General features: G+C 46.2%; 1 protein-coding gene and 1 long non-coding RNA gene across 3 annotated transcripts; both read right to left on the bottom strand.

The window, feature by feature from the left end:
• Positions 1–107: 107 nt before the first annotated feature.
• LOC131267043 (uncharacterized) lies at positions 108–27,870 on the bottom strand. Its single transcript, XM_058269794.1, has 29 exons — positions 27,663–27,870; positions 22,912–23,068; positions 22,669–22,835; positions 21,215–21,250; positions 17,818–18,000; positions 17,601–17,744; positions 17,378–17,511; positions 16,836–17,016; positions 16,305–16,765; positions 16,075–16,243; positions 15,588–16,013; positions 15,293–15,511; positions 14,894–15,214; positions 14,641–14,823; positions 14,446–14,496; positions 13,542–13,790; positions 12,084–12,437; positions 5,402–5,533; positions 4,998–5,321; positions 4,735–4,923; positions 4,528–4,665; positions 3,990–4,169; positions 3,448–3,630; positions 3,256–3,387; positions 2,549–2,638; positions 1,197–1,353; positions 950–1,116; positions 557–880; positions 108–478 (listed from the first exon to the last, which is right to left on the bottom strand). Exons 1-29 carry the CDS (start codon positions 27,868–27,870, stop codon positions 108–110), a joined length of 6,030 nt encoding a protein of 2,009 aa, XP_058125777.1.
• On the bottom strand, positions 7,820–8,826 carry LOC131267044 (uncharacterized). 2 transcript variants are annotated; one of them, XR_009178379.1, is made up of 2 exons: positions 8,756–8,826; positions 7,820–8,181 (listed from the first exon to the last, which is right to left on the bottom strand). It is a non-coding gene; the product is annotated as an uncharacterized LOC131267044 (long non-coding RNA). The 2 variants fall into 2 exon arrangements; XR_009178378.1 differs by lacking the exon at positions 8,756–8,826 and adding an exon at positions 8,319–8,545.
• Positions 27,871–27,904: the final 34 nt, after the last annotated feature.

Raw genomic sequence — 27,904 nt, 5'->3', positions numbered from 1 at the left:
CTTTCCGTTCGTTTTTTTCAGCGCCCCACGCTTCTATCAGCTTATTGGAAAAATGTGAGTCTGTTTGTGTGTGTGTGTGTGTGTTTGTTTGAGAGGATGGAGAGTGCTTAGTTCTGCTTCGGATGTGGCACTGGGGCGGGTGGGGCCGGCTTGAAGCACTGGAGCAAAAATGCAGTATAGATGACGAAGCCGAGACCGAGCGCGATCAGCGCGTACATGAAGATGTTCAGCTCCGGCTGGCGGAATCGGTTCTTGCGCAGCCACTCGAGCACGTCCTGCTCGTCGTACATGTCGCCCCGGTAGATGCTGGGGAAGCGCTTGCGGAAGTACACGATCGCGGGCAGCTTGGTGACGCCCCACTTGCGCGCGTACCGTGGATCGCCCATCTTCACGAAGGTGATGTCCAGGTTGTCCGTCTCGCTGTCGATCAACTCGAGTCTCTCCAGGACCGCTTCGCTTTCCTCATGATCCTCCTCGACTGGGGAGAGAGGAAGATTAAACCGTTCGGAACGATAAGTATACATTGCAAAAAAGACTCCGTGTTTCGCAATCTTACAGAAGAACACTGCCAGGAACTCGTTCTCGTCGAGCAGCTTGTTCAGCATCTTCCGGTTAACCTCCTCGATCTCGTTCTTGATCTCAAACACATCCTGCGACGTCAGCCAGTTCATGACGCGTTCGTGATCGTGCATATCACCGTCGTACAGCATCGGAATCTGCTTGCGGTAGTACACTAGCGAGGGAATCGTCGTCACGCCGTACTTGTGCGCCGCATCCAGGCTCGCCACCTTCACAAAATCGATGCCGTACAGGTCCACCTCACCGTCGATCAGTTCGAGCTCCTCCAGGATGTCGTCGCACTCAGCACAATCTTCGTCGTCTGCAAGTAGAAAACCGTACGTTTCATGATCAAACCGATACCAATCTACTCTCCTTAGCCCCAACTCACAGTAGAACACGCAAAGCAGCGGCGACTGCTCCATCAAACGGTCCAGCATACGCTCGTTGACCTCCTCGATCTCGTCCGCCAGCTCGCGGTTGTCGTCGTCAACCAGCCATTCCAGCACCGACTGTTCGTTTTGCAGATCACCTTCGTAGATGAGTGGATTTCCGTTGCTAAGCGGTGCAGCGTGGAAGGGAAATCGCAATTACATACATTTGCCTCGTGATAGTGATCGCCACTGCCTGGTACCTACCGGAAGTACACCAACGCTGGGAATGTCTTGATGGAGTAGCGCTTCGCTAGCTGCGGGTCCTGGATCTTCACCATGTGGATACCGAACACGTCCAGCTCGTCGTCGATCACCTCGAGCCCCTCGAGGATCTGATCGCAGATGTTGCAATTGATTTTGTCTGTTCGGAAGGTTCGGACAAAGATACTGCGGTTAGAACACTCTGTACCAAACCGGGGTTTTCGTGGCGCCGTTCGATTATCGCTCCTGGCGGCGGTTTGTATGTGTCTTAACACAACACAGATCGGACACAGGGGGCACATGAAATCAGCGACATAGATATTAGGGAAAACTTTCCCGGTAGGGAATCACAACACATCGAGCAACTGAAGGGCGCAGGCGGAGAAGGAAAAACAGATCGAAACAGAGGAAAGAGAAGAGGGCCGAATGCACATATAATACAGGGCGCGGTGGGTTTTATGCGGTGGGCGATGGACGATCCTTTTATACACACGGTGGACGATGGAAAGAATAAAAACAAACGCGCAAATGCACAAAACACAAGTCAATCTGAATGGCACCCAAGAGTGATAGTTTTAAGATCATGAAAGAGAAGAAATTGATATATACTGCCGAAGAAATTGATTCCCTGGTATCAAATTTACAACTCATAAAAACATATCGCACAAGGAACACACGGGTTGGATCCCATCGGTGGTATCTTGGGAATGTTAGGCAAATGATCGGCTAGTAGGTTGTTAAACTGACTGAGGTTTTTCTTCAATTAATAGCAATGAAAGAGAGAATGGGCATAAGGTAGGTTGCAGAATCCTTGCCAATATATATACAAACTCCACCATATAAACAAATATGCACAAGAACTGCCAATAGATGCATTATTTTATACACAGATTAGAGCACATCTATTGGACAAACGAAAAGAACAGATTAATAAAGGAGCTCAACAAGGACTCGAGAAAGACGAGAGATGAAGGAAATGTCGAAAAAGGTAGCCATTCTTGGAAATAGGAGATTTGCATGGAAAACCCTTAGTAGACTGCTAGGGCTTAAGAGAATGTTATTCAACCACGCGATCATAAAACATAGCGCAAACAAAGAACATGTACCGGGCATTTGGAGAGAGGTGCAACAAACAAGTAGATCGGAAAGGTTTGAGAAGTTACAAAAGCCTAGTGTACAGAAAACAAGGAAGGTAAAAGACAGAGGCGTTGTTGCGAGGGGCAGGTTTTTCTTTTTGGCATCGTTGGCGGAAGGCACGGAAACAGAGGACAACATAGAGACGAGAAAGAAATGTGGGTCAGAAAGAACGGATTTGGCGAGAGTGAGAGTGAGAGAGAGAGAGAGATGCTAGATACCTGAAATTCCTTCCCGTGCAAATTCCTTTCGCTTGCGTATGTTTTCCGCAGAGCAAAAACTTCGGCAGTACGAGGGTGATTTGGTTTTGTCTTTTGGGGTAGTTTGCGTGGTTGCGTGGATCGTTGATCGTATTGATTTTTGGTTTTCGTTTTGTTTGTTCGTTTGTTCGTTGTGGTATTTTGGTGGTATGTTCGATTTTGTTCACCAATTGTCGACCAAAACATCAGCCGAATAAAACCAAAATACGGGTTTGCAAATGGTGCGCCATGATGCAAGGGTTCGTGTTGTGTGCCAAATTCGGCGGGGGGTGTCAAAATGTAGGAATTATTGGTTGAAAGTGCGCAAATTCCGGGTGCATTTGGAGTGTAATTAATATTTGGTTTGTGTTCGAATTGGTGCGTGATACATTCGTGGTGCGTTTTCGGTGTGGTGCAGTGAAAAGAAGAGAAAACAACATACAAAAAAAGAAATAAAAAAACAGTATTAGGACCTGTGCAAACTAATGCTCTTCCTGCGTTCGTGTACAAAGGTGGTTCAAAGGGACATGGGGGAGGCCCAGAGGGATCACGATTTCTTCGAGGAGGTCAGTGGAGACGGTGATTAAGATTCGGGTAACGCCAATTGCAGGACTGAGCAGTCTACTAGGAAGCAATCAAGGTACACTAGAGCAAGTAAGTAAAAGAAAAAGCTAGAAAGATGTACTTACAGAAGTACACGGCCAGATACTGAGTCTCGTCCACCATCGACTCCAGCATGACGCGCGTGATCAGCTCGATACGGTCCTCGGTTTTCTGCGTGATCAGCCACTGCAGCACTTCCTCTTCTTCGTCCAGCGAACCTTAAAAAAAACCTTGGTTAGATGGATCGTTGTTCGGCTCAGTGATCATACGGTGCGTACCTTCAAACACGTTCGGCACATTGTCCTCGAAGTAGACCAGCACCGGGTAGTCGGTGATGCCGTAATGTTCCGCGATCGTGAGGTCATCCGTCTTGACGAACATAATTCCATGCCGATCGCAATCGTCGTCGATGTTCTCTAGCGATTCCAGAACTCCAGTGCACTGGTCGCAGTCGTCCGTGTCTGCCGTTGGATGAGGGAACCAAGATCGATTAGAGCCTCGAAGAAATAAGATCAACCCTGAAGCGGGAGTTTTCTATGGATCTGCGGGACTGTTCACGAGCACGTTAGTATTTTCACAACAAGTAACATTTAACAGACAACAGAGGCTGGAGTTTTAGTCCACTCGGGAGGGTGATCTTTTTCCAGGACGGGGAGAATTTCCAATCATAAAAACAAACACAGAGTGGTGGTTAGTTGCTTATTTCTGGAGATCCCTAGGAAATACGCCATGCAAGAACTGTGACGCTAGGATCAGAACAGAATCAGGGTCCGAGGGAGGAATCTGGATCAATGGACGTGGAACACAATCGGTGCTATACCCTCGATGGATGCCGGTGGTGGTGTGGTTGGCGGCACACTGTCCGCCACCGGTTCGTCGCCCGCCTCGTCCACAACCTCGCCGGATGTGGCCATATCCAGCAGGCCCTTGCGCTGCTCCTTCGCCTTGCGCTGCTTCTTGGCAGCCTTTGTGAAGCAAGCCTCACAAGTCGTTTTGTTCCCTTTTATTCCCCCGGTGCGCCATACGCGTGTTGTTCGTGCAGTAGTGTTAAAGACAAGATCGCGTGTTGCGTCAAGTGCGAGAGTGAGAACCAGTGCGAAGCGGAGTTGTGTTTTGGTTTTTGGTAAGAAATATTTAGAATTACAAAACATAAGTGCATATAGAACGATTGGGTGATCAAAAGTGGGTTCCTTTTGAGCGTAACAAGTGATCCTCAGACTTTAAGAGAGTAATTTATATTATATGCAAGAAATGTCTCTCAGAAGTAAAAGTAAAATTAGCACATTGGCAACAGAGTACTGTCAGTTACAACCGGAACCATTTAAGTGAGTAAACCCCTTTCGGAAACCTATACTTACAGAAATAGACCGCCAACGCATTGGAGTCCTCGATGAGGGCCAACAGTTTCGGTCCATCCAGATCCTCGATAATGTCGCCGCCTGGGTTCTTCTGGGTCATAAGCCAGTTCAGAATTTCGTCTTCATCGTTGAGATCACCTACGAGAGCCAGGAGGTAGAGACATGATAGCAGACATGGTCAACGTCGACCTGCTGTCGATTGCGTACCTGCGTAGATGACAGGCTCCTTGGAGGACAGCTTGAAGAAAACGATACCGGGCAGGGCGTACACACCGAGTTCCTTGGCCATCTGCTTATCGTCGATCTTGACGAAGTTGATGCCGGCTCCGTCGGCTTCGTCGTCGATGTGTTCGATTTCGGCCAGCACCCGGGGACACTGTTTACAGTCGTCGCTATCTGCAGAAGGATATTGAACAGTACTTGATCGTTAGGAAAGATGGCTATCGTCCAAAGTGGTTATCGTAACTCACAGAAAAACACGGCCAAGTAGTCCGACGCCTGGCGGATCTTTTGGAACATCTTGCGGTTCACCTTTTCGATGTGGTCGGTCATCTCCATGTTGTGCGGATCGGTGAGCCAATCGAGCAGCTCCTCCTCGTCGTCGATGTCACCGTCGTAGTTGATCGATTTGCCCTTGCGGAAGTAGGTGACACCGGGCGGATTGCGGAAGCCGAACTTTTTCGCCATCAGCCGATCGCTGCTCTTCACCATCACGATGCCGTAGTCGGCCGCCTCGTCGTCGATCAGTTCGATATGGCGCAGAATCTTCGGCGTGTCGGGATCCTCTTCCACGTCTGAAGAGAAATATGGACGGAGACAATCAGGTTCATTTGATATGCTTTTAGATGACGCATTTGTTTTAAACTAAACTCACAGAACACTACCGCGAGGAAGTCCTTGGTGTCGATGAAGTTCAACAGTACATCTCGCTCCACCTCCTGGATACTTTCGTCCGTCTTCTGTCCATGCATCCAGTCCAGGACGTCGTACTCGTTCAGCAGATCACCTAGCGAAGAGGGAACCCACCGCCAGCCCCGACAACAAGTTGGAAACAGAGGGAAAGTATCGTTAGTACTGTTCTCTTTCTATGACGCTCCTAACCGGGAAGCAGTGCATTTGCTGCAGATACTAAAAACAGCTGTTTTGTTTTACAATACAAATACTTACATCCTGCAGTGGGCTAATATGAACAACAAAGTCATCTTCATTTGAACGCGTGATTTAAAAGTGTCGCATGGCCGACAACACATCCCAAAACGAACAGCGAACCATTTTACGATCGACGATTGTACGTAGGTCCCTTTCCCCGTTCTCGGTTCGATTCGGCTCGAAATTTGCAAACCATTTTGTTTTGTTCAATTTTTTTGTAATTGTTTTCTTCATATTTCTTTGTTTCCGTTTCCAGTAAAAGTTAAAGTTAAAAAAGCATTAACAATAAAGATGGTTTCTCGTTGCTTTGTTCTTCGATATTTCTGGCGTCCTCCTTCTTGTTTGTTCAGCGTTTTCTGTTTGCTGTATTTCTGTATTTTTTTTACAATATTTCTCTCATGTTTTGCTCTCCCTCTTTGAAGATACCTCTTATTATCCTTGTTCATGTTTGTTTGCTCTTGCTTTTTACATCGCTAACATTCGCTTCTTCAAACATTTTGCGTTGCTCCTATATCATTGTTGATCATTCTTTGATGAAGCATTTCCAGCCTATTCCTTTGAAAGTTTTTTCATCTTGTTTGACGTTCTTTTATGATGCTCGTTCAATGTTGCTCCCCCTTGTTTGGCATCCGTCTTAGCTCCATTCTTTTTCTATTAATTCTTTTACTACTCGTGCCTCGTTTCTATCCGTTGAATGTTTGACAACATAAGTTACTCACGTTTTTATTTCTCTTATTTCTTCTGTCCGTTTGTATTTGATCCCGAATAGAGATCCTACCACAAAATCACAGAAAATAGAAAGCTCGAATCCTTCCCGATGGAGGTTGACATAACGATCGAGCGGATTGAATTTTGCCTCGCCCAAACAACGTTTTCATTTGCAGCTATTTCTACATGTTCAAACAAATTGACCACGATCAGCTCGACGATCGCAGCTAGGCCTTCAGTGAAAGTTATCTGCGCTAGTAATATTATATTTATATTATCCGGCAGTTTTGACAGCGTATGTTAGTTAAGTGGTTTGATACAAGCGTTTGTCGGAAGTCTACCTCATTTTTCCTTTGGCTAAATTTACACTAGCGTTAAGATATATTAAAAAAACATAATTTAATAAAACATACGTAAGAGAGAAAGAGTGTAGAAGTGAGTGTAGAAAAAAGTAAAATAAATATGCAACAGAGTAAGTTCAAAGTCAAGTGCAAAAAACAGTAGTCCCATGTCGCAAACTAGATAGCCTAAAAAAGAGCATCTTAACACAGCTTCAAGTGCGAGTTGCGAGTTAAAGTGTACAAGTAGAGTCCGTGTATGAGTGTTTATGTTTGAGAGTTTGTGCGAAGAGTGCTTGTGCCACCGGTGCATGGTTCCTTTCTGTACTACATCTTCTTTTTTTCTCAGCGCGAAGAACTGCAACTGGATCATGCAGTGCGGTTGGAAAACAAATATAAAAAATGAAATTTACTAACAGTAGTAGTGAAGTTAAGCTTAAGAGATTCCCTTAATATCTAGCCGTTCGTCAGTGCTTAAGTTGGTTTTTCTTCTGTTTACTCTCTTTCCCCTCCTTTCTTGCCTCCTTGTTTGCAAATACCGTGCGTTTCAAGAAACCCTTCGCCCCAATTCGAGTGGTTCGCATTTTGTTGAGTAGTCCGTGGTAATAAATAACAGGTAAATAAAGTTACTCTCTATCAACAAACTTTTGCAGTCTATCGTGTGGCGAAACGTTGCGAAACGGAAATGAAACCGACCGAAGAAACAATAACGGGATCCATTGCGTGTGTGCTCGCCCAAAACTGGATCCAGCTGTGTTTGATATAGCAATAGCAGTGTATAATAGTATATAGCGGTGCAGGTAGAACAGCTAGTGCAAGTAAATGTTATGCCCGTTTTCGAGTTCTGTGCGAGGTTTAACTCTGTCAAAGTGTTGTTGCGATCTTGTGTTAACCAGTGCAGTGATATGCGATAGTTGCGTTGCAGTGCTGTGTTGTGTCCTACTTTTTCCTACCCTTCACAGGTTATTGCCTACAAGTCAAGCGTGCAGAGCCTTATGCTTCCTTATGCTAAGCGACAGTTTGTTAAGATTTTTTTTTCTTACGATTTTTCATGGAGTTTTATTAAAAAAAACGTTTCTCCGCCATCTTCTTTGAAGTTTTCTTTTACCGCATGGGTTATTGTTCAGTTATATGATTCTTTCCCCATTCGTTTTGTATTTGGTTTGACATTTCTTCTTCTGTTCTCGTTTGTTCTTGTATGTTTTTCCTTCCAAGTTTTTTTCGATTTTCTTTTTCTCGCTTATTATTTACAGTTGCTTCTTTGCAAATATTTCTCGTCTTCTTCTTAGTTGACCTCTTTTGCTAGTTCAAATGTTCTTTTAACCATTCATTTTTCTACAAAATCATGTCATACATGCTCACCCGCTGTCAAACGTTTGATACCCTACCCTGCCCGGGTCCTAACCTAACCGTCTCTTTCCGGGGGCTTCGATGTTCCCTTCACGTTCGTTCCCTTAGGCTGTTCAGGGAAAGGCATTAGAAACGCAGAAAAAGTGTCGCATCGCGCAATGAAAAGAAAAGAAAGAAAAGGGGAAACAGTGGTAGAGAAGAAAAAGGAATACATAAGGTCTTCTAGCCAATGGACACGGGACATACAGTATGCGACAGACGTCTGTATGAGGACACGCATATGCGGATTGGTTTCTAAGGAAAGAGACGGTTGTGCACTGATGAGCAATGACGTGTTGTAGTAGGACCAGCTGGGAGGGAACGGTCAACAATTCGCTTCCGGTAGATTGTTTACTGCTCGAAACAAGCGTGGAGCTTTTAAGTAGTTTTGGTAATTTTGACAGCGAGTTGGTGGTAGTTCTCTTGAGCCCCCAGTTTTGTTTTTGTTTTGTTAATTTTCCCCCTCTCGATTGCACAGCGGGATTGCTGTCCTGATGCTTTTGGAGTGTTTATCGGACCGGACGTGGGCGATCGGGTACGGGTTGGTGGACTGTGTCGTAAGCCGTCGACGCGTTACCACCAGCCTAGCTTGCCGAACAGTCCATCATCGTCGTCGTCGCCGTCGTCGTCCTTGTCCTTTTTACCTTTGCCCGCCTTCGCGCCCGACTTCGTCTTCGAAGCCTTCTTCAGATCGACCTGCTGGCGCTCCTGGGCCGCTTTCTTCTCCTTGGCGGCGGCGGCGGTCGCGTCCGCTACGTCCGACAGCTTCTTCTGCTTGAAGGCGAACTGGCTCTCGGCCTCGTCGCTGTCCCGGCGGCTGATCTTCTGCGCGGCCATCTGCGTCACGCGGGTGTTCTTCTCGACCTTCGCCGGGCAACACCGGAACGAGTCGTCGTCCTTCGGGGTTGACTTCTTGTCCCGCTTCGTTACACGACCGGCGTGTCCCAGTCCAACGTAGAAACATTCGTCATCTGTGTGTATACAAAAAACATTTTGTCAGATTTAGTGATTCCTAATTTGATTCTTGTTTGACAATCTCTTGTAGATTATTATTTTTTGCTTTACTGATGATTGGTTTACGAGCTTAATTGCGTTTAATTTTGAGTTTTCTTTTAGCAGGCAGGGGTTTAAAAGAAAATAATTAGAACAAGTTTAAAAAAAACGTGGTCAGAACTTCAAACCAGGGAAAACATTCAATACATTCTCTGCTGAGGTACGGGTTAACGGGTTTCATTCAGTGCTTTTTTCGGTTAAACTCAGTACGAGGTTGCAAGCTGGTTTGCCGGCAAGCTTTAAAACCACAAGAAACGGAAAAAGTAAGAAACACTGCCATCGTTAAACTGATCTTCGAATAATCAAAGTTTGGCAAAATTTGATTTTTTTTCACAGTGCGTATTGCGTTACGATCAAGGCAAGTTATTAGAAACCGTATAGTACGATTATAGAAAGAGATAGTTACAAAAGAATGAAGTAGAGCAGTAAAACGGAAGTTAGCTAGAGAGTCAAATTTCTAACGATGAAATCTGAGTAAGACTTTTGCATGCCAAGTCCGCTCGTAATTGGTGCAATAGAAACTAAATATTTCAAGACAGTAAGTTCTTAATCGATCCTACTATTTTTGACATTTCTCCTCTACGAAGGACGGTCGCGCGAACGTGGTATTGAGGTTAGGTTACAGGTTTCTTGTTGTTTCAATTTCAACGTAAGTTATGAGAATGATGAAAGAAGTAAATTTGAAATACATTGATTTGCACGGATTTCTGTCATGATTTTTCTCGCTTTGTTATTCGTTCACGTTTATTACTTTCCGTTTCCTGGGCCTGGGTGGGAGAGTGGGTGCCCCGGAAGCAGCTAATTTATATGAATTAACTGACAAAATGTTTTTTGTAAACAAAACCAAATCACTACAAACAAACATTTCTACATTTTTCTGTTTTGGAGTGGACGCGGTGTGTTTATGCGAGCCTCTTTAGGGTTCTTGTCTTTTCTCTTTCGTTTTTTTTGTCGTTGTGTGCGCTTTTGCTGTAGCTGTCACCGTTTCCACACGGGCCCCGGACGGATTTTTGCGGGTCGTTGGTAGTCTTCTTTTAAGCTATACTGATAAACATAACATCGTAGAACGCAAATTTTACATCTAATAGCGAAACGTAGTTACGCAACTTCGGAGGAGGGCAAGACAAGAGAAACCATCTCACTGGACAATGGACACTGTCCAGAATTGTTTTGATTGGGCGCCATTTTGATCGGTAGACACAAGCAGACAAGATTATTTTGCGATGCATCGGGGGCAGCACGCGATCTCCATTTTGATTTAAGTCTCTCTGTAATGAATGGTTGATCCTTCGAGTTCGTGAAGCGTCCGTAGGTTTCGTAGTGTTCCTGGCAGGTTTTGGAACACCCTTTGTTTTGATGCGTTCGCCTACATCCCAAAATAATCTCCTCTGCCCTGTCGGCGTTTCGTAAAAGCAGTGGCCACTCCTAAAAGTATATATTGAACCTCATTATAGCATTCGTCATAGTATGTTTTGATCCTTCTACTTGTAAACGGATTTTGATAATTAAATTCTTCTAAATAATCATCGCGCATCTTACAGTCGGTTTTGCTGAACACACTGTGCAGTGTTGCTTTGCGCTGTTCGTTTCGGGATGGTGTTGAAGGATGGTGTACTTATAAACAAGAAAAACCCGAAGCTACAAGGAAATAAGTACATCTGGTTATTACAGCAAAAATGCTAGAGAGAAAGGGAGAAGATAAACGAGCTGGAAGAGGGCAAACCGGCAGAGTGAAGAAACGGTGAACCTTATTTATTTTTTGGTAAACATTGTGTCAGCTAAAGTCAGATAAATCAACTCGACGCGTGGCATTGCCGTCCCACCAGAAGGGAATGAATTTAAGAAGAAAACAATTCGATTTGCCGACAGAGAAGAAAGCGGAGAAAATGTAAAACCAAACAATACAGTGGCTGCACAGGCAAGAACGTGAAGTTTGCACACTCTGGTGATTGATTGAAGAAGGATCGTGAAAGACCCGTTAGCGATCGGACGTGCCAGTGATGAGTGATCTTGTGCAGAGTCGAGGATATGAAACAGCGGAAGCTCTCGTGGGAGTGATGGTGTGTGTGTGTGAGAGAGAGAAAGAGAAAGAAGGAAAATAGTATGCTATCCAAACGGAAAGGAACGAACGCTTGGGTTGGTTGAGTTGCTGAATATGGTACGTCACTTTCTCCATTGAGATGGTTCTGATTTTCGCGCTCGAGAAGGATCAGAATTTCAAAGTGTCAACAAGTATTTCACCTCACGTAAAACCGGCATGGTGAAACAATCGGAGGCTTTAAGGTCTTAGTTCCCAGCAAGGTATGTACATTTGCAGTCCCGTCGGAGATACCTACAGTATCAAACGCTACTGATTTATACAACCAATCCATAATACAAGAATAGTAGCGGCAGGAAGTAGACGCGAATCGTTAGGGGAAAGGAAGGAAGATACTTATTAATTGTGCAGATTAAGGTTAGGTGCAGAAGAGGTTTGGAGGCAGAGAGACAGCGGTTTAGATGGAAAAACAACGAAGGACCCGCAGAAAGTGGCCTCGGAATGAGAAGATACGATCCTACTGGTTCCAAAAGAAACAACCGTGAGCGAACATCCAAATAGTAGTGGTTAGCGTTACTACGTATTCACAACGACCAGGCAACACTGGCACAGCTTTTGGTAGGTACAGCTAGCGTACACAAAACAGTACAGAAAGACAGATAGACAGATAGACAACAGAGGACAGAGGTCCAGCTTGCACGGACAGATAGATGGATGGAGTGAGCACTGCCTACACAGGCCACGGCCGACACGCCACACAAGACTACAAGTACAGGAGGTTTGGTTAGAGGCTACAACTGCGCTACAATTCCAAGGCAAAAGTCAGGCCTTTGGTGAGACCGTGGCAAATACACAGCCGAGTGTGTGAGGCGGGCAACTACCTTCGTCATCATCATCATCATCATCATCGACCGCATGTTGGGTAGTCTTTTTCGGCTTGGCCGGTGCAGGAGGGGCCGCCGGCTTCACACTGCTGCTGGTGGGTTTCGAGGGCTTTCCGGCCGCCGGTTTGGAAGCGGAGGGGGCAGCGGGGGCCGGTTTATCCTTAGGTTTGGCGGCTGACGCCGGCTTCTGGCCGGACTGCGCCTTTGGCATCTCGACCGCATCAACCCGCGGGATCGGCTTGAGCTTCTTCGCACCGCTCGAGCGCTTCTTGTCGATCCGATCCTCCCGATCGAGATCATCCACGTCGTCGGTGTAACGCTTGCGGAGTTTCGGTTTCGGTAGTTTGTTGTCTGGAAGAAAGGGTCGGTATAAGGGTTGACGGATGGGGGATAGGGTAGGATGGGGGGGGGGGGGGGGGGGGGGGGGTGGAATGATGGGTGTTTCGTGTGTGGTAAGAGGGTAGACCGGGAGCGTTATGAGAATATTTACTAGGGATCGATAGCTGCGTTCGGGAGTGGACAACGTAGTTAGACGAAGACCATCGATTTAAGAAAAGAGCCACAACGATAAATGACAAACATCGAAAATCTGACGAAGACGACGAGGACGACATGTGGACAGATTGACATCAAAGTTTGGGCACATCGAATGACACCGAATTTAGAACAGAAGTTTCGTACAGTTCGATCGAGTGAATCCAATTGACGCACAAGCGTTCGTTCGTGCGCTTTCAAAGAGCGATGGGTTAGAAGTGGGTGGCTGGAAAGAGGGGGAGGGGTGAGGGGAAAGGGGCTAGTAGTTTCCACAACAGCGAGCGGATCTTTACAAACGAAGACCGTACGACTCGAGCTAAACAAAAATGGCTACAACAAAAACTAACATGTGCCGAGAGCGACAGGCCGGTGGAAAAAAATCCTTTTTAAAAAATCGAGCATTCATGCCTTACAAAAGTGGGTGCTTTCTAGAAGAGCTCTACAGCTAACACCGGCTACAGCGCTATGCAAAATTGGTGGCAAAAAGGAAAGAAAATTCAAAAGAATAAATCAAAGGTAGCTTATCAGGCGCAACTTTACAGGAGGAAACGGTTGAAGGTAGAACTAAGGAGGAGCAAACTAAAGGAGCACAAGATATAGAGTAACATAGAGAGCAAGAGAAAGAAGGCTTAGTGGGACTCCAGAATGGAACGGGGAGTTTGAGAGGAGGAGGGGGAAATGAGTAGTGTGCCATCAATGAAACAACCACAACAACCACCAGCTGATCAACACTACGGCGACGGCGGCGGCGGCGCGCTACACTGGAGCAAAATCGAACACCGAAACACTCATAGGTTTTTATATGTGCGCCACTCATCACATTACGACTGCTGCAAAGGGGGTGCGACAAGAGCCCATCAAAACGGTCATCACATGCTCCTAGAAGGCGCTCTAGGGATTGCGCGGGTCCACGCCCTTTACCTAGCCCGATGGACAACGAACTGATCAACAGCGGAACTTCGGTCGAGGATGGTGCAGGTGACGCAGTTGCGGCGGGCGGTGGAAGCTGCCCACCGGCCGCGGGGCGCAGTATGGAGCGCTCGGGGACACCTGCCCGGGCCCGGACGTGCGCGAGCAGGATCGCCCGGAGAGCTTCCTCTTCCGGATTCGCGAACACGACCGGTACGCGCTCCTTCGTTAGGCCGTACCGTAATTTGATATCGTACTTTCCTGCGCAGAATCGAGGGGGTCATCAGTTCAATGTAGGGGAATAAGTCATCAGCTTTGTGTCGAAATGGAAAAGCGAAGGGGGTTGACATGGCGAAGGGACGAAAGATCGTGTATCGTTCGAAGGCGGCGGCTGGGAGATAAGCAAGAATGGTACGCATGGCATGGTGTGGTATGGTACAGATGGAAAAGCGCCTTCTGCTCATGAATTCAATGGAAAGAAAAACGAGGACATGCCTGCGCATGACATTTCCCATCGACAATGTCAACTTCACCAGAATAGTCTCGCCCAGAGTATCACTTGGCGGGAAGTTGCGATCAGCAAAGGAAACAGAACAAAAATAATAAAAAAGAAATGAAGGAAACCGTAACATGGAATGTTCTTGTCCTCAAAACGGGACGAATACTGTCGGATGAATCACTGTCCAGTGGATGAGTTGTATAACAAAACCAAAAAACTTTGAGAACTTTGCACGCTCGGAACAGAGGCGAGAACAGCGAAAACCGGAGGAGAAAACGGTCAACACGATAAGTAACACGATGAGGGGGGGATCAAAGGTCACCGGGTGGAAGTGAGAGTAGCTTCCAAGGGAAACCATTAAGGGGTATCAGAGGACACTTCGGGTACTTAATTGCTAGGACACCTGTACGTTCTTACTTTTGTGATCAATTAGCCACTGCAAGATGCGTTTTTCGTTCTTTAGATTACCTATAAAGAGAGGAAAAAGCGAGAGAAAGAGAAAGAGAAAGAAATCGAGGAAATAGATAACATAGGAAAGAATTTGAATGTAGAGAAGGTCTAGTAAGAGAGATCTTCTAGGGTGAATAATGGTAAAGAAGACAAAGTCCATACCATCGTACATAATCGGAACACCAGTTTCGTAGTAGACCAGGGCCGGGAAGGAAAAGATTCCAATCTCGTGGGCCAGCTTTTCGTCGTTGGCCTTCACGAACTGAATGTGGTGCTTGTCGGTGTCATCGTCGATGGTTTCCAGCTTCTCCAGGATCTTCGGGCACGTTTCACAGTCGTCATCGTCTGCGAAGGAAGAGGGCCAATGACAGGTTAGTGATCGTATTATCGCGACATTCGTTCTGGAGAGACTTACAGAACAGCACGGCCAGGTGTTCAACTTCGTTGACCAGCACCTGCAACGTCTTGCGGTCAACCGATTCGATGATTTCCGGCTTGGTGTTGTACTGCTCCAGCACCCACTCGAGGATCTCCTCCTCCTTCATCAGATCGCCGGTGTAGATCGTGCGGAACTTGTTGCGGTAGAAGACCAGCGCCGGCAGCGTTTCCAGATCGTACTCCTTGTCGATTTCGTCGTCCGAGGTCTTCACGAAGTCGATATCCTTCTCCTCGCACTCGTCGTCGATGTTCTCCAGCTCGGCAATGATCTTCTGTGCCTTCTTGTCATCGTCGTGGTCTAGAACCATGCAAACGAGTGTGTTAATCTTCTCTTAGACCTTACGCCAAACGACTCGGTAAGGTTTTGAGAACTTACAGAAGAACACTACGATGTGCTCATTTTCGTACAGGATCTTCTCCAGCATCTTGATGTTGACCTCCTCGATCTTGCCGGGAATTTCGAGCGTTTCCTCATCGGTCAGCCAGGCCAGGACTTCGTCCTCGTCGTTCAGATCACCCGAGTAGATCAATGGGTCCTTGTTGCGGAAGAACACCAGCGAGGGCAGGTTCTTGATGTTGTACTTCTTGGCAGTGGCTGAAGATCAAATCACAAAACAATAGTGTTTTTAAGACAGAATCTTCACCTCTATCTAGACAAAAAGACTACCTACCCATGTCTTCGGTGGTGACAAAGATGATACCGGCCTCATCGAGCTCATCGTCAATGTTCTCCAGATCGTCCAGGATCTTGTCGCACTTTTCTCCCTCGTCGCACGCCCCGCTGAAGTAGACGCACACGTACTCGTGGTCCTCGATCAGATCCTGTAGGATCTCGTCCGTCACCTCCTCGATGGTGGCCGAGTACTTCTGCAGCTTGAGCCACTCGAGCACCTCCTCCTCGTTCATTAGGTCGCCCTCGTAGATGGCCGGGATCTCGTTCTCGAAGTACACGAGCGCGGGCAGATGGTCGAGACCGTACTCGCGGGCCTCCTCCGCGTTGTCGAGACGCGCAATGACGATCTCCTCCTTCTCCAGCTCGTCATCAATGTTCTCCAGCTCATTCAGAACGCGAATGTCCTGCTTGTCGTCCTTGTCGTCTGTACGAGGCATCATAAAATCAGTTTCTTTTCCACGCACACAAAGTCTGATGGTACTTACAGAAAATAATTGCAACGTGGTCGTACATCTGCATGAGCTTGTCCTTCATTTCGTCGGTGATTTCTGGAATTTCCGAGTGGCGCTTCTGGTGCACCAACCAGCCAAGCAGTTCCTCCTCCTTCAGCAGATCGCCTTCGTAGATGTGCGGAATACCGCGTTCAAACAGAATCTGTATACAAAAAAATAGCTTTAGAAAGATCCTGAAAATCCCTGAGACCGATGCAACCTACCATAGTTGGCAGCTCCTCAATACCCCACTCCTTGGCCTCGTTGTCATCGTCAATCTTGACGAACGCAATGTCGTTCTGGTCGCACTCGTCGTCGATGTTCTCCAGCTCGGCCAGCACCTTCTGCGACGTCTTGGAGTCCTTGTCGTAGAACAGCACCGCAACGTGCTGCATCTTCTCGACGATCATGTCCAGCATTTCATCGGTGACGTCCTCGATCTCGTCGCTGTTCGTCTGGCGCTCCAGCCACTCGAGCACGTCCTCCTCCTGCTCGAGGCTTCCCTCGTACACGGTCGGGATGCCCTGCTCGAAGTAGACCAGCTTCGGGAACTTGGTCACACCGTAGTCCTTCGCCTCCTCGAGGTCGTCCATTTTGACAAAGTTGATACCGAGCTGGTCGCACTCGTCGTCGATGTTTTCCAGCTCGTTCAGTACCTTCTCCGACTTCTTGTCATTGTTGTCATCTGCAAGGCAAATGGCACGCCAAACTTTAAGTCATGATCCATGCTCAACTGCTAAATAGTAGACACTCACAGAACAAAACGGCGATCGATTTGCCCTCCTTGATCAGCTTGTCCAGCATCTCGTCGGTGACATCCTCGATCTCGTCCTTTTCCAGCTGCGACAGCAGCCACTCCAGGATCTCTTCCTCGTCGGACAGATCATCATCGTAAACGTTGGGGATCTGCTTCTCAAAGTATACGATCGCGGGAACCTGTTCGAGAAAGAGGAAAAAAAGAAAGAACGCCAATTTGAGTTGGTGAACAAGCTGCTCCAAATGGCTTGAAAAGAAGACAATTGTTGACCGCGTGAGATAAAACAGCCGCTTCCAAGTAAACCGATCAGCAAGGTGGCAGTGAGAGAGTAGGTCCACCACCCGATACGCTCTATAAATAACGCCCGGCATGAGATACCGTATCGATGCGGTCGATGGTTGTTTTCAAGTGTGTTCTAATTTTAACGCCACTAAATACACTGTCGGGGACGGTTTATGGTTCGCCGGCAGGTCGGGTTCTCTTGCGTCACTTGCGTGCGCGAGCGCGTGCCTGCGTCGAGCTGTTGAGACTGCGACTTACCTCATCGATGCCGTATTCCTTGGAGACCTTCGGGTCGTCGATCCGCACGAACTGAATGCCGTGCTTGGCGCAGTCATCGTCGATGTTTTCCAGCTCCTGCAGTACCGACTCCGATTCGTCGTCGCCTTCATCGTCTGGAGGAGTGGAGAAGGAGAACGCAACGCAGGTTATAGACGAAGATTTGAAGTGGAATAACATCACACTCCGACACACGGTTACTTACAGAACAAAACGACCAGATTGTCGATGTTCTGGATGAGAGTCTTGAGCGTCTTGGCGTTGACCTCCTCGATGATGTCATCCTCGTCACCGGTGGCCTTGTTCTCGACCAGCCACTCCAGCACGTCCTCCTCACGCTGCAGCTCATCTGGGGGATGGAGATCGAAAAGTGGACAAATGAGCACCCATATTCCCGCACGTCAGCTTGAGGCCACACTTACGCTCATAAACGATCGGCGTCTGGTGACGGTAGTAGACCAACTTTGGCAGCGGGCCCAGATTGTACTCCTCGGCCAGGTCCTCGTCGTGGATCTTCACGAAACCGATGTCGAGCTGGTCTGCCTCGTCGTCGATGTTTTCCAGCTCCTGCAGTGCCTTGATGCACTTCTTGCACTCGGGCTTGTCTGCGGGAAGGTGAATGTGATGGGAATTAGCTTCCATTGTGTTCCACATGACGTTCAGAGAGGATGACAATGGGCGAGTCAGGGATGAAACATTTACACGGAGACATTTAAAAAAGCAGGGTTGACCTAACTTGTTCATGCATCGGAAATATTAGAGCAGTATATCCAAAATGGTGGATTTATCAATTGGGTTAAAGATATCTCAGGGCTAATGTTAAACGGTACAGAAAACAAACAAACACTAGGTTAAGGTAAAATTAACTAAACACAAACACAAATGCGGCTATAGATTAAATTCTGTCGAACAAGCCCCGAGTAGGACTCCCCGACAAATGGGCACACAAATAAACAAGCTACACACACACAACAAATATTACGGGATGATCAACACGAGAGTGACTATGGTGCGTCATTGGGGAAAACGAAGAGAGTACGAGCACGAGCAATATAAATTTCTAAAAGTTAACAACCACCAAACAACTCGTGTGTAATGTGAGCAAAAACTCGGAAAATGGATACACTCCACTCCACGGGTCCGGCCTAGAGATGGAGATTAAAAATAATCTATTCCATGTGTGTGATGTAATTGCACCGCACCCCAACCCGATACCGAATGGACTCCACCGACGGCGTGGGTGTGCTAGAGGTCAACCCCGTCAACCAGGACACAACCCCCTGCGGTCAGGAGTGTATTGTGATCGCCGTTCGCCGACACAGGGCCGGTAGGTGGTTTTGAGTTGGTGTTGTGTTTACGCTAGCCCGATGGGTGCGCGAAGGTGCTTGGTGTTCGGTGTCGGTGTCTTCTGCTTCGTTTACTCAAGGCAACACACAATTCCTGCTGGTGTATCTTTCATCCGAGGGGACGAGGAAGAAAATTAACCCCTACTGGCGAAAAGATGGCAACTCGATTCACACAGGTTGCCCCGGTTCGGGTTTTGCATTCGAAGCTGCCATTGCGATGGTAGGTAACGAGTTTTTATCTACTATCTGGCGCGACTACCACCTACGGGAAATTTAATGTTTTCTATAATATCATCGTTAACCGTTAATTGATGCCGGCCGATAGGGAGATCGGTACCGCTTTGATATCGCTGGGAAACACCTTAACCTTGAAGGTGGTAATATTTGCCGACCGGAACGCTAGCATATGCTTTAATGCTTCGTGTTTCCATACACGTCAAAGAGTTTGAAGTAGAAAAATTAACTACAGATTTTTTATATCTTGCTACAACATTACACCCAACGAGACTCTTCAATAAATGGAAAGTAATTAAAAACATGATGAGGTGTTGAGAACACAAGCATGACTTTGAACACATTTTTGACCATTTCGAATCATCCTACGATGCCCTTTTTTTAAAAAGATGTTCTACGAATGTCAAAAATACAAAATTCAACCATATGACATGGTGTGAAGAACGTTTGAAAAGGAATGTTTTACATGTAATTTATGTTAATGTCAAACTTTTCAACAACACGAAGGTTTGGAGGGTGAATAAAAAACCAAGAAGCAGACGAATTAAATTATTATGGAATGAAATCTAGACGGTGAATACAATTTTAAATTTTCAGCATATTACCACCCTTAAAATTGGAATTTTAATAAAGTAAGTTGTTATTGGTTGAACCTAAAGCAAACAAATAGTTTTGAGGTTCATAATTTTCAAATTATTCTGAAACTTTTAATTTATAATAAATAATTTTGTCGAAAAGTCCCTACATCAAATAATATAGATAATGTCTGGTACAACAGTACTCGCAACGCTATATATTTGTTTAAAAATAAATATTTAAATTAAAGGAAAAACCGAACTGCTACACCGTACAGACTGCATCACTTCTATTTAACGATGCATTCAGCAGCGACGGTTTCTACCAAATTTTCAGGGACAAAAATAATAAACCATCCCTGCTGGCGTTCGGGTTGACTAAAATTAACCCCAAAAGCAAAACAAACCATCCCGAATGACGTTCGTAAACGTTAGCGCACTATCGGTGCCGTGCTGAGAGGTTCAAGGAGACCATTCCTGGAGAAGTCGCAGCACGCACGAGCGACCGAGCAAAAGTGACACGATGTTTGGCCGCACGGTTTTACGACTGTCACGGGGCATTTTTGCCTTCACCACCCGCTATGAATCATTGGTTTTTCGCTGAAGGTAAACGTCGGCACGACGGGGCCCAGTCGACCCTGAAATGGGTGATCGGTGATCTTGGGTGCAGCACGTCAACCACCAGGCGTCTCCATCTGCGCCGACGATTGGTGTGTAAGGCTGTAGATTTATTGGTCGCCCCTTTTTAGAGGACACCCGTCCAAGGGGCACTAGTGGGTGGTGAATCAGACCTTGGGCCTTGGGGTTGAAAGCGAATTTTCACCGGTGCTTTTCCAACAGTGGGCGCAGGTGTCGGTTCTGGTTTAGCACAGGCTAAATAAACAGCTTGTGCGGTACCGCGGGTATCAATTGTGTTTGTTTACACGGTTGCAATTACCGAACGCCGGCATGATAGAGCATTTTGCTGTGCACATAAAGATGTCAAAGTTTTTTTCCAACATGTTGGAGAACTAACGATACCATTGATTTGGAGAATTGACGACGTCGAGTGTACGAGACGAAGGAACAAACAACGAAATCATTCATTTCAAGGTTGGGACACAAAAAAGAAAGGCAGAAGTACATATTTAAATATGTAAGAAAAGTAAACAAAAAAACAAACAAAACGTAAGGAGCAACAAAAAAGATAAATACGAAAACAAGTTTAGGAGAAAAACGGAAATGAAACAAAATGAAAACACAATGAATGCCAGAAAAAGTAAAGCAGTGTCATATGTGAAACAAAAATATAGATTTATGAAAAAGGAAAAAAATAAACACTGCAGTAAAAGAAATTAACAGATGGAAATAGCGAACATAGCAGAGACGATGGGTACACATAGCCAAGATTTCTAGCAGCTTGATGTTATTCTGTCTCAGTTGTTTTTCGTTTTCGTCGTTGCTATGCAAGAGCCACAAATCTTGTGTCAGAAGAAAAGATAAGACATCATATGTATTAGGAAATAGCGAGAGTAGGATAGAGAGCAATGGAACTCAACAAGTGAAGCTCAACAGAGGAAGAGACATAAGACACGGAATGTAAAAACAAGGACAGGGGAACGCAGGGACTTTTGTTTTTTTTTGTGGTTCGCTGAGTTATAGCAATTAGACGTTTATTCACTTACTGTTGTTTCCGGGTGGGCAGTTTTCGTGATCAGTGCCTACGGATTTTCGGGGTCCGTTCGTTTTATTTATATTTTGTTCGAATGTTTTGGGTTGGCAATTATTGGTCGCGCGCGCCGAAGATGTGTATTTATGTATTGGTGTGCGTATGTGTGTGTGTGTATGTGTTCGATTGTTTTTTCATATATTTTAAGATCAGTTTCGTGAGTTGTTTCCGTGTGCACAACACAACGAACCGTTCCATTCCGTTCGTGAGAAATCCGTGCGCGTGTGTGGTTGTGCACGGGCGTGAGGGAAAACGGCACACGGTGCAAATTATCGTGCGAACAGCGAGATAGAGAGATATAGAGAGAGGGGAAGAGAGAAAGGAGAGAAAATGGTAATTTTCTTTTAAATAATGGCCATCCAACGGCGGGTGTTGATTTATTCAAAATGCGACGCATAGATTTGTTGATGGAAAGTAAATAACGCGTGTTGTTAAAAATATTTTATGCCTCGATTTCCTGAGTTTTCACATTCTTTTGCTGTAAAAATAGTCGTCAAATAAGACAAAAAAAAAGGTGTAATGAACTGCCCCCGGGGAGAACAGTAGCAGAACCAAAAGACAGCAGCAAACCAGCCGGGTGTGGCAAAGGGAATTTAATTTAATTGAAAAAATGTCGGTAGGCGAACGGAATGGGCGTGCTCCTACCGGTTGAAGTATTTATAGTTATGTGTTTGTTTGCTGCCTGCGAACACTGTACAGAGATTAATCACAAAACGCAGTGAAAGTGTCGCAAAGACAAGACGACGTCCGCTACGGGTGAACGGCTAAAGTATATCGCGATAAGAGGAAAAGGAACGGAATCTTCAAACTGAGAGTATGTTGGCAAAAACCACGCTTTTTTCGTGAGTACATTCGGGGAGGAGTAATACGCAGGCAGTGCCGGGCAGGAGACGCTGGTGTCTAGTCACAATACGTGAAATTACGAAATCGAGTCGTGATGCATGTCGGGTTGCTTCATTCTGTACGCTTCCGTTCGCTACACGCAGCGGCATGAAGGTGGTTATTTATCAGGTGATTTGGATGGTTGATCATTGTACAACGTGATGAAATGTCCGAAATATTCTGTACAAGAGCGGGTTAAGGTTTAATTTTTCATTTTAATCTAACAACATTACCAACGGTACGGACGAAGAATGAAGGGAAAGGTGTAAATAGGGTGCCTTAGAGTTTAATTTAAACAAATACTGTGCCAATACTCGTACGTGAGAGAGAAAGAGAAAGTGAGGCAAAGAGTCAAACGAAAGTTATGCAAATGATCTACCGCTGCTTGCTACCGAGCCAAAATACATCTGCTAAATTACAATATATAGGTATTTCTACAGACTCAAGATACGTTTAAATATGTTTCTGTACAATAATTTCCTTCGGTTATCGGAGTGCGTAAAAACCGGCCAAAAGCCAAACACTTACAGAACAGGACCGCAACGTAGTCGGAGTCCTCGATGATCTTTGCCAGGATCTTGGAGTTGACTTCCTCGATGCGATCGGGCAGATCCATCGCTTCCAGGGAGGTGAGGAAATCGAGCACGCCGGCCTCATCCATGAGATCGCCCTCGTAGATGATCGGTTCCTTCTCTCTGCCGGAAACAAATGGAATCAGGTTATAAATGGCATCCGAGGTGCGTTGGGAATCAACCAGACAGTTAGGCTCACCTGAAATAGGTAAGGGCTGGGAACTTCGTGATGCCATACTGCTTCGCGAGTCGTTTGTCGTTGATTTTCACAAAGTCGACACCGAACGAATCGGTATCATCGTCGATGTGCTCTAGCTCTGCTAATACTGTGTCACATGTTGTACAACTTCGGGCATCTACGGGAAGGCGATTGGAAGGCATTAAATTTAAATAGTAAAAGTACACGCTTAGTGTGATCTTCGTATTTCTGCTAATGCTGACGTTTATACGGGGAAAAAGCTTAATTAGGTCTAGGAAGTATATTTGGCATATTTTCAAACAACCCGATAAGTTCACTGAAAAGATAGTTTTTACGGTTACTGAGGCTAGAAATAATAAATAAATAACAAAATCCAATAAACATCCACACAACATGAAGCATAATAAGCAATGTTTTCAATATGATCGATGTCTGAAGATTAATTAATCCCGATCGACGCAAACGAGGCTACACATTCTCTCTGAACGACGCACGTGATTAGATGCTTTAAACAACGGTCGACCGATGATTGCTAAACACCAGACGGTGAACGAGCACGCGAGTCATAGGAATCCCTTAAAATAAACCGATCGATCGATCGAGACGGTGAAGAAACCCCTTGCCCTGATGGTCACGTTGTTTTTTTGGTGGTGCAACAATAGACTTAAATTCCGTCAAGTGGTTGCGGCCTGATGACACAATGAGGACAAGGTTGGAAGAAGCCATCATAAAACCCCTAGGCAGGTTGCGATGGTTTGAGTGGTTGAAATAATCGCTCCAAGAAAACGGAGAACGATCGTTGATTATTTTTAACTGGTAAATGCACCCCTAGCAGGGCCACCCGGAGTATAATTTGACCCATGATGTCGTTCAAATGATGACCCACATATGCACTCCCCGTTGCTAAGTGTAATCGTTCGACGTAATGACAATCGGTGCGAAGAGTGTGTCAAACGAACCTCGCCCAAAGAGAAGTGCAGTGCGTGCATTCTGAGGGAAGGTAACGGGACGATGGCAGCGGACACACCGGGGGTCGCCTGTTACCGTTTCATCTTTGACTCGGAGACCCTGGGAACTATTTTTAATACCGACATCGTCTGCTAGTGTACTTTTTTTCTTTACTTATTCCGACGGTGGACACAGCAAGTCTAGATTTGTTTGTCGGTCGGGGTGGGGAGTATCCGAGGAAGCTATGGGTGTGACATGGGCATTAGTGCACGGCTGCATGCATGCAAGCAAGCAAGGCACACGATATTGCAGCACCGCGTGTGGCTTCGTTTGACCGGGTGTGAGCTACCAGGCGCCTCCATCGAGCAGCAGGAAAGTCAAGTTCATTCATCAGATAATTGCCCCGGCGCATTTGGCCGTTCTGCAGGATTAATCATCTTTTTGGCGAGTGGCTTTTTTCCCCCAAATCCCGTTTGGGTGTGAGTTTGTAAAGGAAAATTTGTTGCAGCAATTAGCAAAATACCCATTCATTCATTCATTATGAAACGAGGCAAGAAAAGGTAAAGAAAATACATGATTCAGTGGTGATGGTGTGGATGGTGAGCCGTTATTTTTAATAAGCACTTGGTGTCCACGTACCCCACAGGGATAGCAAACTAGCCAACTAACTTAGCTTCCCTTCGTCATTTGAAGGGAAAGCGATGACTAACACGTTGTCGGTTTTATTCATACATTGTCGGTTTTTAACTCATACATTGTCGGTTTCATTTCATCATGATCGTTTTGTGGACTCATAAAACGGCAATCGTTTTTTCCGCTCCTAATGGACGTTGATCGCGTTACGCATCATAAAATTCGACATAGTGCATCGTTTTATGCATTTTTCTACCATCGATCGCGCAACATCCGATCGCTGATCGTGAACACGCGGGCTGGCCCACCTCCTACGCCCTCATCAGTGAGGAGAAACCACAGTTTTATGTTGTCTTCTCCCACCCTCGTTTGTAATACAGTGGGTTCCCTTTTCGTGCTGGTACACGAGCGGTCTGTTTACACAACCCGGGCTAACCGAGCGGGGAAAATTCGAAACCCGTTCAAGGTTTCCACCCATTAGCGTCGCTTCCGGCGGCTTCTGCTTGGGGAAAGAAAAACTTTCCAAATTACGATCTCGGTTGAACGCTAGCCCGTATGATATACTAGACGAGATAAACTCTGTGCGGTTGGATGGAATGTGTTGCTAGTTTTTTTTTACGAACGCGGTGCTGTCTTGAGGGTTAGCAAGCAGAAAGGAAAATCTTTTCTATGGTTGAAGCTTTTAAAAATTACTCTCTCTTAAAATTTATATCTACCAACTGGTGATCTTTTTACAAATGATCGATACTTCAGTAGCGAATTTGCAGTGTAGTGTAACGGTTCAATGCTACAATCAACATTTACCAATCGATCGTTCGACTAAACAGCTGTGTCTATAATTCCACCGAGCAAACAAACAACCTGTTGCCAAAAATGCTGCTCGTATTGCCAACGATCATTAGGACGTGGTTAAAATTATTAACAAGGCAAAGATCAGCAATTATCTTCATTTTTCCGTTTTGCGCTAGTTTTCTTCAGTGAGGGCTCTTGTCGAAGCAAATTCAACCAGGAACGAGCTCGTCGCAAATCTCGTCTCTCGTTATAGTTCTGCCTTTTTCCGTTGAATCAGTGTAGTGTGGAGATTTTGCTAAATTATGTAGAAACAATAAAATTCCCGAGCAACGATGGAATCATCAACAATCACCAGTTTGCGGTAAATGGTCAGGGAGAAACTAGTTTCTAATCTATTATATTTTTTGGCTGTTCTGAAGAACTGTTGGTTGGTTGGCTTGTGTCAAATAAACATTATCCAACGAAACCAATCAATAGATAGGTAAGTTTTCTCTCGGCGTTTTGGACGGTGCTTGTGAGAAAAGTAATTTTCGAGCGGATATTTAATATCAAATTTCCCTTACGTACAACACCACTTCCTGATCATGGGCCTGGTCTTCTCCCTTGTTTTCCCCGGGGCAAACTCGACGGCATAATTTCGGTCCCCTCGTTGGCATCCCACGTACAAGAAATTGTATTAAATTTTACGCCACTGGCGGGAGGCGAGCTGTGGTCGGAAGGGGTAGCCGCGAACTGATTGCGAACTCGGGAGGTCGGTCGCTCACGACACCGTGTCCGGCACCGGGGGTCGGAAGGTTTATTTTTGAACACTTTGTTCTGAAAACATCGTCCGACGGTGGACTGCGGATTTCACTCGGCCGATGTGTCCGGCCGGGGTTGGGCTCGGATGAAGGCGTGCGGCAAAGATTGACCTGAGTCGTTGACAACATGATCAACTTTCCGCGAGAAGACCATGATTAATTATGCTTATGTTAGGCGGTGATAGTATATTCATCAAATTATCATTATCAATAGCCAGGTTTTTTACTCTGGCACTGAGAAGGTGATGCAAAGGTCTATAGCGGATGTTAAATTGCATTAGTCAGAAGATATGTTGACGGAGCACATTAACTTGAGCACTTTTCCTTGTGTTTTAAAATTCCTCCATGGATCCTTTAGATATCCTTTTTGGTTTTTCTCACACAACTTTAATTTAACCGTACTGCACAGAAACCCACACAGACACACATACACAGCCTGTGCCGAGACAAAACACCTTGTCACACCAACAACATTCCACTCGCACAATTTGTCTCGCTCTTCCCTCTGGGCTCACCACATGTCACAATCGCTATTTTTCGCCGTTTTCTTGTCACCGTGTTTCCGTTTTTTCCTTTCCCATTTCCCCGTACGTGTTTGAAGTTGAGTTGAGTTTTCCTCTTCCTTTCAGCGGCTGTTTCTTTTCCTTTCCTTGCTTGCCTGCGATGAATTTGCTTTTCTTTGCACGATTATTTTTAAAAATAATTTAGCTCTCACCACTCGAAACCACTGTTCTATAATTCCGGTTGCGCAATGGGGTCTACTGCTGTTAGCGAAAGGTGCTAGTATGCGTGCAGGTATGTATGTATGGGTTCGGTGGGGTTTTTATATGTATTTTCTTGGCTAAGACTTCATATGCTTCACTGGCTGGCTAGAAACTAGACACTGGGAAACGTGAACACTAGCACATACACTCACAGGGAAGTCATAGACTTCCTTTTGCTTGTTTTTATAGAACAGGAAGTCCCCGCATTGTCGGGGCACAACACCCCAGATAGGGTTAGTATATCGGGACCGTTTTCCGACAGTTTGGCAATGCGAGAAAGTGTCTCGTTTCATTTCTTAACACATCATGGCGGCCGGAGAGGATTCAATTCTTTAGCTCGTAAAAGGGTAGCTTAATGATGGACCTCGCGCACTTAGACACACTCGCAGTGCCGCAAGGAAGAACGAGCGAAGCACGAGAAAAAAGCACCAAACGAACCGGGTCAACTATTTTTAGACCCCGTTTTTGCACACATTCCCCCCGCGAGGAGGCCACTGCTCGGATTTGAACCGCACACCGATCGAAGGAGCTCAAATCCCCTGAAGAGGGGCCGGGAACAGGGCCGGTGGTCGGCAGGGCAGAGCTCAGCGCAGGTCGATGGTGGTGCTTGGGGTTTCGCCCAGGACACAGGCACAGAAAGAGAGAGAGAGGGAGAGAGATGGAGAGGGAGGGACATGGCAGACCACTAAGCATCAGCATCAGCAGCGCAGAAATATCACATCACACTAGGCTCGGATACCGTTACGCGAACGGGTTGGTGGGGGGTGTAGGACCTTCCCACCCACCCCGCCCCCGTTCCTCGATGGGCACTTACACCAGTACACCGCAACGTAATCCTTATCCTCTAGTAATCGCTCCAGCTGCTTGGCCGACACTTCCTCGATCGTCGCCTCGGGGGCCGCGGGCGGCGCACTGGCGGCCGGGGCCTTCTTGGCGCAGTCTACATCGCTCACTAGCCAGCTGCTCACAAGCAATAGAACGCACAACGGTGCAACTAGATTCCTGATTCGCGGCAGTACCATCTCGTGCTGCTGGGGGATGTTTCGCGGACTTGCA

This window comes from Anopheles coustani, chromosome 2 (assembly GCF_943734705.1).
Source record: "Anopheles coustani chromosome 2, idAnoCousDA_361_x.2, whole genome shotgun sequence".
Lineage (NCBI taxonomy): Eukaryota > Metazoa > Arthropoda > Insecta > Diptera > Culicidae > Anopheles > Anopheles coustani.
Note: the sequence above shows the minus strand (reverse complement) of the source record. Positions and strands in the feature narration are given on the sequence as shown.